Genomic DNA, 13,486 nt, shown 5'->3' with positions numbered 1-13,486 from the left:
AAGGTCAGTGTGCTGACTCAATAAAGCAATACCGTGGGGTGGATATTAATGCTAACAAAGGGCAGTGTGACAATTTTCAAACCTCGTACCAACTATCTGTACATTATACCAGGCCATTGAACTAGACTTCTATTTTATTTGTACAAATACTGTGTTATTAATATATTTTTTTTTACCAAATTGCTCCGATGGGAAATCCTTCCAAAACTGAGACGGGGAGGGCCTTTAGGGAAGATGTTATGTATGAGAACTCTTTCTCTCCTCTCTCGCCCTCTGTCTCTCAGGAAATTCAATTCAAAGGGCTTTATTGGTAAGGGATATATATGTTTACATTTCCCAAGAAAATGGAATAGACCATGAACAAAAGGGAATTGTAAAAGGGAAACATTAACTAACATTATATTCTGTTAACTTTTGAGTGTAGACATTTCAAATGTTATATTATTGGCTATGTACAGTGTTGTAACAATGAGCAGGTAAGTAGTTGAAGTATGAAAGGGAACGGTCTGTTCAGGCTCAAGGATGTTGCTGTTAGTGGTCTGTTCAATATATCTCCAGCAGTGGAGGGGGGTTCCTGCTGGGGGGGGGTCTTTGTGGCGGGTTAGAGACCCTCTGGTTTTCTCTTTGGATTTCAACATGACTTTGAGAGCTACCTTGGTAGCTGCTGCTAAGTATGAAACGTTATCTGTTCTGTCAAGAATTTATCAGAGGCCTATATTCCATTTTTCATGATTAAACCAGGCAGTGATGCTGTTTGATGCGACTAAGCCCACCATTGATATGAGCAGATCTCCTCCATGTTAAATAGCCTCGACGTAGATTCCCCATCCTTGAGCTGATTAGTGTGTCACTTTAACTGACTTGACTTTGTGCCATCAAGGTCCTTCAGTTACCTTGTAAAAGCCCAACCAAAACACTACTCTGAGTGAGAAGTGCACTTATAAGCAATTATTATCCTGTGAACACCGCACACACACACACACACACACACACACACACACCTCTTCCCAGCCTTGTAATGTCCCTGAAAGCATTTGTCAAACAGCAGCATTCAAGCATTTTTCAGCATCGGCACACGGGCCTAGTGATGTAGCACATCCATCGGTGTGAATCCACTCCTCTCCCATTCACCCGGCTCGGGGAGAAAGGGGTGCCTATCAGGACACTGCCGTAAGCCGCGCTTCCAATCCCAAACCCTTTCTGACTGCTGAGTAAAGTGGATTTGGGAAGCGGCGGGACCGAGGTAACAGCCCATACTTATCAAGCAGACAACCTCATTTTCTCCCCTCTGCTCCCGGCTGGTCCAGGGCTGCAGACAGTCCATGTTTTCAAGATGAACGGTGGGCCCCACAACGCAGGGCAGAATAGATTAAACCTCGCTGCCTGTAATACGGTTTCCTTCTGACACCTCCCATCCCTGCCCATAACACTTCTCCCCCTGTATCTCCACAGCTGTGTGAAATGAAACTATTTCAGCACAGAACGATTTCAGGGCCCAATGAAGCCCTGGCATAACGATTGGTTGTAGTCCATAGGCATTGGAAGAGTATATACGTTTGTTGTTCACTAACTTCTCTCTGTGTTCTCAAGTAAACAATGGAGGAACAGTCTGTGGCCCTGCAGATATCAAGATATCTGTGGATTAAAATAACACAACTCTCTTCACTGGAAGAAACACATTCTCTGACTTTGTTTGCAACTCAAACATGAGGAAAGTGTTGCATCTTTTTGGCAACGACAGGTTCAGTAGTGTGTGCAACTCTCCTCTTTTCCCAGGTATTCCTTTGGGATGCAGTTATGGAAGCCAAAGTTAAGTTTGTCTCCGGTTGTCAAAGATTGAGACTTTCCTCTTGTAGAAGTTTTGATGGTAGAGGTGCCTTTTTGTGTAGTTTCAAATGTAGTTTGTTGGCCTCGTTGTTGGTAGAGCTCTCTCCCTGGCTGGCTGAGATGATCCTGTCCTCGAGTGTCTTCTTTCTCTCCTTAACCCCACAGGGTCCTCCTCCCCTCTCCTACATCCAACTGCTTCTGAACCACTCTCTCCCTGGCTGAGATGATCCTGTCCTCGAGTGTCTTCTTTCTCTCTTTAACCCCACAGGGTCCTCCTCCCCTCTCCTACATCCAGCTGCTTCTTATCCTCTGTCCTCTGGCTGTAGACTGCACGGCCTCCTGGGTTTTGTTGGACAAATATCACTAAAACATTCATGTCCTCCATATTTGTTGCACTTTCAAAATGTGAAACTGCTGTTGTCAACTCTGCTATTCATTGGGAGATAGAATTAGCCTGGTTTCATCTTTTATCTGCTGTGTTTGGATTTGTAATGTTGTTTCTCAAACATTTGCTCATTAACCTTTAATGATAACCAAAAACACTGAAATTCTGGCTGCACTGTAAATAGGATTTTTAAAGTTGGCTGAAAAAATGCTTACGGTTAAGTCTATTCCCGTCTCATGGCTTTGTGCTGTGTTGTCATCCCCATGGGTCTCAGTAAGGGTGTACTGTAGACAGTTGTACAATGTTGTTCACCCTGAGCACTGTGGTATTAGCACTGTGGTATTAGCACTGTGGTAATAGCACTGTGGTAATAGCACTGTGGTATTAGCACTGTGGTAATAGCACTGAACATACACACATTGTAAACCAACAGGAGATACAAGAAGATTCATGATGTTTATACTGGGGGGGGGGTGTTGTTTATAATGGGGGCTGATGGAATTCCTGTTTCCAAACCTGGTTTATGTATTTTGTTTATAGTGAAGCGCTCAGTGTCTTCACACTCTGTGATAAACTGGCCTGCAAATATCAGCTCTGTGCAGATGCTACTACGAAGACTATTTTCATCACCTGGACTTACCTCGCTTCAAGCTAGCCACGTGATCCACTGATAGGCCTACACATCCATCCACCGCTGCCAGGCTAGCCACAACGCAGGGCACATTCACCGCTCTCCATCCACCGCTGCCAGGCTAATCACAGAGCAGGGCACATCCACCGCTCTCCATCCACCGCTCTCCATCCACCGCTCTCCATCCACCATCCACCGCTCTCCATCCACCGCTCTCCATCCACCGCTCTCCATCCACCGCTCTCCATCCACTGCTTCCATCCACCTGCGAGGCTAGCCACAGAGCAGGGCGCATCCACCGCTCTCCATCCACCGCTGTCCAGCCACCGCTGCCAGGCTAGCCACAGAGCAGGGCGCATCCACCGCTCTCCATCCACCGCTCCATCCACCGCTGTCCAGCCACTGCTGCCAGGCTATCCACAGAGCAGGGCTCATCCACCGCTCTCCATCCACCGCTGTCCAGCCACCGCTGCCAGGCTAACCACAGAGCAGGGCTCATCCACCGCTCTCCATCCACCGCTGCCAGGCTAGCCACAGAGCAGGGCTCATCCACCGCTGTCCAGCCACCGCTCTCAATCCACCGCTGCCAGGCTAACCACAGAGCAGGGCTCATCCACCGCTCTCCATCCACCACTGCCAGACACTGCTGTTTTCAACTCTCTAGAGACAGCAGGAACGGTAGAGATACTCTCAATGATCGGCAGCGAAATGCCAACTGACATTTACTCCCGAGGTGCTGACCTGTTACACCCTCGACAACTACTGTGATTATTATTATTTGACCATGCTGGTCATTTATGAACATTTGAACATCTTGGCCATGTTTTGTTATAATCTCCACCCGGCACAGCCAGAAGAGGACTGGCCACCCCTTATAGCCTGGTTCCTCTCTAGGTTTCTTCCTAGGTTTTGGCCTAGGTTTTGGCCGTTACCGGGCTTCTACACCTGCATTGCTTGCTGTTTGGGGTTTTACACAGGGTTTCTGTACAGCACTTTGAGATATCAGCTGATGTAAGAAGGGCTATATAAATACATTTGATTTGATATTGTGTAGCGAGCTAGCCACAGAGCAGGGCGCTGTTGTGTAGCGAGCTAGCCACAGAGCAGGGCGCTGTTGTGTAGCGAGCTAGCCACAGAGCAGGGCGCTGTTGTGTAGCGAGCTGGCCACAGAGCAGGGCGCTGTTATGTAGCGAGCTGGCCACAGAGCAGGGCGCTGTTGTGTAGCGAGCTGGCCACAGAGCAGGGCGCTGTTGTGAGCAGGGCGCTGTTGCGAGCAGGGCGCTGTTGGCCACAGAGCAGGGCGCTGTTGAGTGCGAGCTAGCTGGCCACAGAGCAGGGCGCTGTTGAGTAGCGAGCTGGCCACAGAGCAGGGCGCTGTTGTGTAGCGAGCTGGCCACAGAGCAGGGCGCGCTGTTGTGTAGCGAGCTGGCCACAGAGCAGGGCGCTGTTGTGTAGCGAGCTGGCCACAGAGCAGGGCGCTGTTGTGTAGCGAGCTGGCCACCGAGCAGGGCTGTTGTGTAGGGCTGGCCACCGAGCAGGGCGCTGTTGTGTAGCGAGCTGGCCACAGAGCAGGGCGCTGTTGTGTAGCGAGCTGGCCACCGAGCAGGGCGCTGTTGTGTAGCGAGCTGGCCACCGAGCAGGGCGCTGTTGTGTAGCGAGCTGGCCACCGAGCAGGGCGCTGTTGTGTAGCGAGCTGGCCACCGAGCAGGGCGCTGTTGTGTAGCGAGCTGGCCACAGAGCAGGGCGCTGTTGTGAGCGAGCTGGCCACAGAGCAGGGCGCTGTTGTGTAGCGAGCTGGCCACCGAGCCTGTTGTGTACAGCTGGCCACCGAGCAGGGCGCTGTTGTGTAGCGAGCTGGCCACCGAGCAGGGCGCTGTTGTGTAGCGAGCTGGCCACCGAGCAGGGCGCTGTTGTGTAGCGAGCTGGCCACCGAGCAGGGCGCTGTTGTGTAGCGAGCTGGCCACCGAGCAGGGCGCTGTTGTGTAGCTAGCTGGCCACAGAGCAGGGCGCTGTTGTGTAGCGAGCTGGCCACAGAGCAGGGCGCTGTTGTGTAGCGAGCTGGCCACAGAGCAGGGCGCTGTTGTGTAGCGAGCTGGCCACAGAGCAGTGATGATGTTTGTGGCTGCTGTATTGCTCAAGCCTCTGCATCAGCAGAGCGTTGGCCACGAGATGAATGACCCTGGATTTTTTTATTTTTTATTTATTTCACCTTTAGTTAACCAGGTAGGCTAGTTGAGAACAAGTTCTCATTTTCAACTGCGACCTGGCCAAGATAAAGCATAGCAGTGTGAACAGACAACAACACAGAGTTACACATGGAGTAAACAATAAAAAAGTCAATAACACAGTAGAAAAAAAAAAGTCTATATACATTGTGTGCAAAAGGCATGAGGAAGTAGGCGAATAATTACAATTTAGCAGAATAACACTGGAGTGATAAATGATCAGATGGTCATGTGCAGGTAGAGATACTGGTGTGCAAAAGAGCAGAAAAGTAAATAAATAAAAACAGTATGGGGATGAGGTAGGTAAATTGGGTGGGCTATTTACCGATGGACTGAGTGTGTCAAAGGAAGAGAGGCAGCTTGTGGTCCAGCCCCACTCCAGTCGCTTTGCTCTGCTGACTAGGGATGTTGTGTGTCTGCGCTTTAAAGCATATGGTCAGCCAATTTGACACCATCGCCCTTAGAATAAGCCTCGGCAGAGCCCTCTCTCTTCCACTGCTCCTGCTTCAAAGCTGCTAAAGGCGGTCATTTTGTCTCAAACGGTGTGATTTGGACCCCCAGAGCCCAGCTTCCCCAACTGTCCCAACAGCAGCTGAAGATGGAGATGATTAAGCGTGTGATTGTGCTCGAGGCCTGCTGGAGAGGACAAGTCCCAATGCAGTAGCTCCACACAGGTCTCTCTCCATCTGTCTCACAAGCCAACACATAAATACACAGCCTGCTGTTGTGCCACAGTCACAGGCCTGCCCATTATAGACACACAGGTCCGTTAGACCTATTGATGTGGTGTGATCAACCTCTTGCTACAGTTTAAGGAGCTTTTAAGACCACGGTCTCCATATATGTTATGACGGAACATGTGTAGCTCCTTTCAGGAAGTTTACTATTTTGCTTTCCATAGTTTCTCCCCAATGGTCTTTCTAAGCGAAGAGATTCTGTCTTAACACTTAGAATAAATGGAAAAGAGAGAGCAAGAGGGAAAGACGGAGCCAGTCTCATCTTATGTTGTCTGTAGCTTGTGAGGTGTGGAAATTTCTCTGTGTTGCTTGTCCTATGTTGCTCTGCGAGCTACGTGTTGCTCGGTCTGTCTGCGTGCTACGTGTTGCTAAGGTCTGTCTGCGTGCTACGTGTTGCTAAGGTCTGTCTGCGTGCTACGTGTTGCTAAGGTCTGTCTGCGTGCTACGTGTTGCTCGGTCTGTCTGCGTGCTACGTGTTGCTCGGTCTGTCTGCGTGCTACGTGTTGCTCGGTCTGTCTGCGTGCTACGTGTTGCTCGGTCTGTCTCTGTCTGTCGTGCTACGTGTTGCTCGGTCTGTCTGCGTGCTACGTGTTGCTAAGGTCTGTCTGCGTGCTACGTGTTGCTCGGTCTGTCTGCGTGCTACGTGTTGCTTGTCCTATGTTGCTCTGCATGCTACGTGTTGCCTGGTCTGTCTGTGCTACGTGTTGCTAAGGTCTGTCTGCGTGCTACGTGTTGCTAAGGTCTGTCTGCGTGCTACGTGTTGCTAAGGTCTGTCTGCGTGCTACGTGTTGCTAAGGTCTGTCTGCGTGCTACGTGTTGCTCGGTCTGTCTGCGCGCTACGTGTTGCTTGTCCTATGTTGCTCTGCATGCTACGTGTTGCCTGGTCTGTCTGCGTGCTACGTGTTGCCTGTCCTATGTTGCTCTGCATGCTACGTGTTGCCTGGTCTGTCTGCGTGCTACGTGTTGCTTGTCCTATGTTGCTCTGCATGTGTTCACTTGCTCATTGTTAAAAATTATTTACCCCTTTTTCTCCCCAACTTCGTGATATTGGTAGTTAGTCTTGCGTCCTCCAAAACACGACCCGCCAAGTTGCACTGCTTCTTGACACAATGCCTGCTTAACCTGGTAGCCATACCAATGTTTTGGAGGAAACACAGTACACCTGGCGACCGTGTCAGCGTGCATTGTGTCCGGCCTGCCACAGGAGTTGCTAGTGCGCGATGGGCCAAACCCTCCCCAAACCCAGGCGACGCTGGGCCAATTGTGCGCCACCTCATGGGTCTTCTGGTTGCGGCCGGCTGCAACACAGCCTGGGATCGAACCAGGATCTGTAGTGACGCAGCTAGCACTACGTTGGAGTGCCTCAGACCCCAGCGCCACTCGGGAGGCCTCACTGGACATTGTTTGTGCTATTATTGTAATAGTTTTTAATAACCTGCCCAGGGACTTGCTGTTGAAAATGATCTAAAACAGTCACTTTTACTGAAACGTTGATTTAATGTGCACTGTCCCTGTAAAAATAAACTCAAGTCAACAGAATAAACTATTTGTTTTAGTTTAGGGTTACCTGGCTGCAGTGCAGTGGCCACATTGCCTCTAATGAATACCATGTATAACTTCTCCATGGGAACGCGACGGGGCAACTGAGATAGAGAAATTACCCCCAGAAGATAAATGGCAGAACTGATGCTGCGATCATACCACAGACTTGGTAACTCTCCCTCCTTTCCTCCTCTCCCGAGATGTCACCTCCTTGGAACTTAACGGCATAATTTAAACTACATTGAACATGCAGCCACTTATTTTAATGCTGTTCGTTGCGTTAAAACTGGTTTCAGAATCCTTGAATTATTCTGTTTCTCACCCCTGCAGAACTGATAATTGTGGGTATTTATCTAAACAATACCACTGTGTGACTCTGGGTGAATGTCTGAATTATTTATGAGGGCAAATGCAGAGCAATTGTTGTCAGTGAGGTTTACCATTACGCAGGGATAAATGGCTGGAAGAAAGCCTTCCAACACCTTCCTTTCCCTTCTCATTAAAGCACTTTTGTAGGGAGGGGACTTGGGAACGGGATGAGATTTGTCTCTGCCTTGCCTCTTGCCAGTGAATTCTTGTGGGCTGGTTTTGGCTGTGGGTTGTCGGGAACTAGCAGGAAGACATTTTGTACTGAATTTGACATTGATTAGTTTGTGTTCAGATCTGTTTTGTACTGTCTGTTTTAAGCTTTAGTTATGAATATAGAATGTATGAGTCAGTAATTGTGTTTTGTGTGAGTCGTTGATGGTTTTGAAATGTGACTTAGTGATTGATTGAAGTGGAATAGCAGGTGAACAGAGGTCACAGCCTGAATCTAAATGAAAATACATGAGTTACTGTTCTAGGGCCCATATTGTTTTGCTTCCTGTCAAAGGCTGTTCAAGTCAACAAGAGCATACTGCCATTGTTGTAATTACAGCGAACGAACTTCAACCCCTCTTCCTCTCTCCTCTCCAGGCACGGCGGCGAGGCCCTTCAGCCCCTTCTGGTTCTCGGTGGAGCCGTGGGACACACTGGCCGTGAGAGGTGCCCCAGCACTGCTCAACTGCTCAGCGCACAGCGGGGACCCTGCCTCGGAGCCCACTGCGCCCCAGGCCCGTGTGGAGTGGAAGAAGGATGGAACCTTCCTGAGCCTGGCGCCAGACGACGGGCGGCGGCGTGTTCTGCCTGACGGCTCGCTGCTCATCTCTAGCGTGGTGCACTCCAAGCACAACAAGCCCGACGAGGGCACGTACCAGTGTGTGGCCACCATCGACAGCCTGGGAACCATCGCCAGCCGCACCGCCCGCCTCACTGTGGCAGGTAGGACCCATACACAGAACATATATAATACTGTGTTCTATTTCATTCTCTGGGTAAGACTGAGGAGGGGGAGAGGGAGTTGAAAGGCAGCAGTAAATGATGTATGTAATGAGTGAGGAAGAGTTTGAAGAAGAGGAAAGAATAGGGACTGCCATACAGTGTAAATTAAAAGTGTGCACTAATTGATCCAGGCTGACCACATTACCGGTCCTAAGAACACAGCACTGAGAAAAGGCCTCTGTTGTTAAACTCTGTTGTCCGACTGTGGTATTGGTGCTTATTTTCAGTTTATTTTCAATATATGTTGCTGCACTGTCTCAAACATGAGGGGGGGTCTGGTTGTGATGTCGCTGTGGGCTCTGCAAGCTGCAGGGCTGTACAATGTGACCTTGTTTCATTTGGGTGAGAGCCGAGCAGAGCAGCAGGGATTATTAGGTGTTTGAGCTGGGTCTTGCCCCGAAATTCAATTTGCAGGCGGAGGAGCGCAGGAATGCAATTATGTTCTCCCTCAGCCCTGTTATGTTGGAGAGGGGGGTGTGGACGACTGGAGAGGGCCTTCATCTTCGACTCTGCCAGAGTAGCCGTCTCAGGTGTGGGTGTGAAGTCACTCTCACGGTCGATCTCTGACTGCATGTGTTATCATAACCTTTGGAGCTAATGAGCTCGACTTCGTTGAGGAGAGCGGACTACCATTGGGCGGTAGAAAAACGGCTCTACTACAGCAGTGTTTCCCAACCAGGGCTGCCTGGCCTATCTACAGGGGGCACTAGGAACCCTGGGGTTACCTGTCCAATCCACAGGGGGTACTAGGACCCCTGGGGGTACCTGTCCTATCCACAGGGGCTACCTGTCCAATCCACAGGGGGTACTAGGACCCCTGGGGTTACCTGGCCTATCCAGTGTGTCTAGGACCCCCTTGGGGTACCTGGCCTATCCACAGGGGGTACTAGGACAACTGGGGGTACCTGTCCTTTCCACAGGGGGTACTAGGGCGCTTGGTGTACCTGGCCTATCCACAGGGGCTACTAGGACTCCTGGGGGTGCCTAGCCTCAGGGGCTACTAGGACCCCTGGTTGTACCTGGCCTATCCACAGGGGCTACTATGACCTCTGGGAGTGCCTGGCCTATCCACAGGGGGTACTCGAGGCAGAGCAGAATTCAGTTGGTGCTACAGTAACCAAAAAGATTGAACCACTGTACTACATTACCCATCATTCCATGTGGAACATTTCCTGTTTTATCACAGTGAAGTCTGTTTTACCTAGTGTCTGTTTTACCTAGTGTCTGTTTTACCTAGTGTCTGTTTTACCTAGTGTCTGTCTGTCTGTTTTACCACAGTGAAGACTGTTTTACCTAGTGTCTGTCTGTCTGTTTTACCACAGTGAAGACTGTTTTACCTAGTGTCTGTCTGTCTGTTTTACCACAGTGAAGACTGTTTTACCTAGTGTCTGTCTGTCTGTTTTACCACAGTGAAGACTGTTTTACCTAGTGTCTGTTTTACCTAGTGTCTGTCTGTCTGTTTTACCACAGTGAAGACTGTTTTACCTAGTGTCTGTCTGTCTGTTTTACCACAGTGAAGACTGTTTTACCTAGTGTCTGTCTGTCTGTTTTACCACAGTGAAGACTGTTTTACCTAGTGTCTGTCTGTTTTACCACAGTGAAGACTGTTTTACCTAGTGTCTGTCTGTTTTACCACAGTGAAGACTGTTTTACCTAGTGTCTGTTTTACCTAGTGTCGGTCAAAGGTTGCTTTATAATCTATACTGCTGAAAAGAGGCTCCCTGAAAGCATTCATTCCGTGATGGTTTTAGCCTATAGAATTGCCGCTGTGATCCAATGACACATGCATGATATGTCAGTCTTTCGGCCTTTCAATGTTAACACTGTGATGCGATGGGACACTGAATAAACGATGGCGTCAGATGACTTGACATTGTTTGCAGCCCGCGGGAGGTGTGTGTGTGTGTGTCCACAGCTATCCCCCACTCCACTCGATCACATGGACTGACCCGACACTATCATCATCATGGGAAATCTCCTGACCTATCAGGTCACACTGCCGCATCAAAATAATCAACCTCAAGAGAGCGTGTGTGTGTGTGTGTGTGTGTGTGTGTGGCTTCATGGTATCTGGTGGAGTCTGACTCTGTACAGCCATCCATCAATCTGTGTCAGTGTGGTCAGTGCATGTTTTATGTAGACAGCAGCACTCTGAGGGAAAGGGCCTAGGATCAGGTCCTGCTATAAAATGATACAACCACAGAGTCAATGAGATTCACCCGGGTCAACTGTTATGGGATTTAAATCCATTTTACAGAGGCATAGAGCTGGGCTACATCTCCTACTTGTCCTTACAGAGGCATAGAGCTGGGCTACATCTCCTACTTGTTCTTACAGAAGCATAGAGCTGGACTACATCTACTACTTGTCCTTACAGAGGCATAGAGCTGGGCTACATCTCCTACTTGTCCTTGCAGAGGCATAGAGCTGGGCTACATCTCCTACTTGTCCTTACAGATGCATAGAGCTGGGCTACATCTCCTACTTGTCCTTACAGAGGCATAGAGCTGGGCTACATCTCCTACTTGTCCTTACAGAGGCATAGAGCTGGGCTACATCTCCTACTTGTCCTTGCAGAGGCATAGAGCTGGGCTACGTCTCCTACTTGTCCTTGCAGAGGCATAGAGCTGGGCTACATCTCCTACTTGTCCTTGCAGAGGCATAGAGCTGGGCTACTTGTCCTTGCAGAGGCATAGAGCTGGGCTACGTCTCCTACTTGTCCTTACAGATGCATAGAGCTGGGCTACATCTCCTACTTGTCCCACATACAGTGCCCGCTGTAATTATTAGGACAGATGAGGCATTTTGGACTCTATACTCCAAAACTTTGGATTTAAAATCAATGGCTATGAAGTTCAAGTGCAGACTGTCAGCTTTAATTTGAGAGTTTTTCCATCCATGTCAGGTGAACTGTTTAGAAATGACACTTACCAGCATTTTGCACACAGTCCCCACCTTTATAGGGAGTCAAAGTATTGGGACAAATTCACTTATGTGTATTAAAGTAGTAAAAATGTTGTATTTGGCCCCATATTCATATAATGCAAAGACTACATCAAGCTTGTGACTCTACACATCTGTTGGATCATTTGCTGCTTTTGGTTGTTTCAGATTATTTGGTGCCCAGTAGAAATGAATTGTAAATAATGTATTGTCATTTTTTAAAATTGTAAACATTAATGTGGATACTACCATGATTACGGATAATCCTGAATGAATCGTGAATAATGACGAGTGAGAAAGATGGACGCACAAATATACCCCCAAGACGTGCTACCCTCTCACCATTACAATAACAGGGGAGGTTAGAATTTTATAGCATACCCCCAAGACATGCTACCCTCTCACCATTACAATAACAGGGGAGGTTAGCATTTTATAGCATACCCCCAAGACATGCTACCCTCTCACCATTACAATAACAGGGGAGGTTAACATTTGTGGGGTATGATATTTGTGCGTCTAACGTTCTCACTCATCATTATTATATGTAATCGTGGTAGCATTCACATTTTTTGGCTTGCATGCAGACACACACACATCCTGCCCACGTCGCCCAATGATCAGTCTGCAGCTGGCTGTCAGGTTGGCAATAGAAAGGTTAATTGCGATGTGGCGGGAGCAAGCCATTACAGTGGAGAACGGCCTGGAAATGGGGCCGTGGGTGCGACCTCTGAGATGTAATGGCGGTAGCGGGCGCGGCACACTGACAAATGCAGGGAGTAATATCAGTGATTGATGGGAGGAAGGCATGTCATTCCCCTGATCCCTCTCTAGAGAAGTCTTTGCTTCAATACCCCACCCCCCTCCTGTCGGTCTGTCCTGTCTTTCCTCTCTCATCTCTCCCACTCTAGTTTAGGGCTGGGCGATATGGCCAAAATATATCACTGTATTTCAAAAAAAAATGGACGGTATTTGACTTGTTTTTGAATAATAAAAGTTGTAAATTTTGCTTTGAGTAGTGAGTGACACTAGGGTGGCAAGTGATTTCAATGAGTCTTTGTCCATTCTGATTGGGTTGAATTGAACAATATAAAACAAACTCATTTTCAGTATTATCATACATTTCTGCATTTCCTGCACTCATTTGACAACTTCTACACTGCCATGTAGGGCTGCACGATATGGGCAGACAAGGCATTATTTTTAACCAAATGTTGCATTTCGATTTGACTTGTAATTTAGAGCTAAACACTTGGGTGAACTGTTGGAATCATGGAAATGGAATGATTATTCTAATTCTATAGTAAAAAATTAAATAGTGGGCACTTTAACTAGTGTGGTTTGACATGAAAATGAAAAATGCCAGGGAGGAGTTATTGTCACAGGGTAGGAACCAAAGTGTTGATAAATGTTCACTAGAGAGCTACATTGAATGTTTTCTCTTCGCTGCTTCATGTAGCTAACGTATTCCTCTTTTATTTAGAAGATACTGTTGCACAAACAACATGCTGATGTCTACGCCATCACTGGTATTATCAGACTGTATAGAAAATTACATTTGTTCTGACTCAGTACATTTATTATCTAGCTAGCATTAATAAATGCCCAACTTTAGGCCCAACTTTCTAAGAAAAGACAAACTAGCTGTTTGCAGATGTAAGAAACACAAACTAATAGTGTCATTACAGAACGCTAGTGGATTTATATTAAGAAGCAAAGTGAAAACAGCATTGTTTTCATCATTGTTGCATGTGCTGCATTGACCCTGCAGACTGAACTCAAGTGTCTCCTGGTAGAGGAACAACAAATGCTCTCCTTGAGTGACGGAAGGTGG

General features: G+C 48.2%; 1 protein-coding gene across 12 annotated transcripts in view; it reads left to right on the top strand.

Moving 5' to 3' along the window:
- Window positions 1-13,486, top strand: part of neo1a (neogenin 1a) — a 231,512-nt gene that overhangs the window by 68,483 nt on the left and 149,543 nt on the right. For all 12 annotated transcript variants that reach the window (XM_042317506.1, XM_042317500.1, XM_042317498.1 and 9 more), the window contains exon 2: window positions 8,305-8,649. In XM_042317506.1, the coding sequence (XP_042173440.1) occupies window positions 8,305-8,649 (345 nt within the window). The remainder of the gene's footprint in view (window positions 1-8,304; window positions 8,650-13,486) is intronic.

Source organism: Oncorhynchus tshawytscha, unplaced genomic scaffold (genome assembly GCF_018296145.1).
Source record: "Oncorhynchus tshawytscha isolate Ot180627B unplaced genomic scaffold, Otsh_v2.0 Un_contig_4271_pilon_pilon, whole genome shotgun sequence".
NCBI lineage: Eukaryota > Metazoa > Chordata > Actinopteri > Salmoniformes > Salmonidae > Oncorhynchus > Oncorhynchus tshawytscha.
This window is presented reverse-complemented; position numbering and strand designations above follow the sequence as displayed.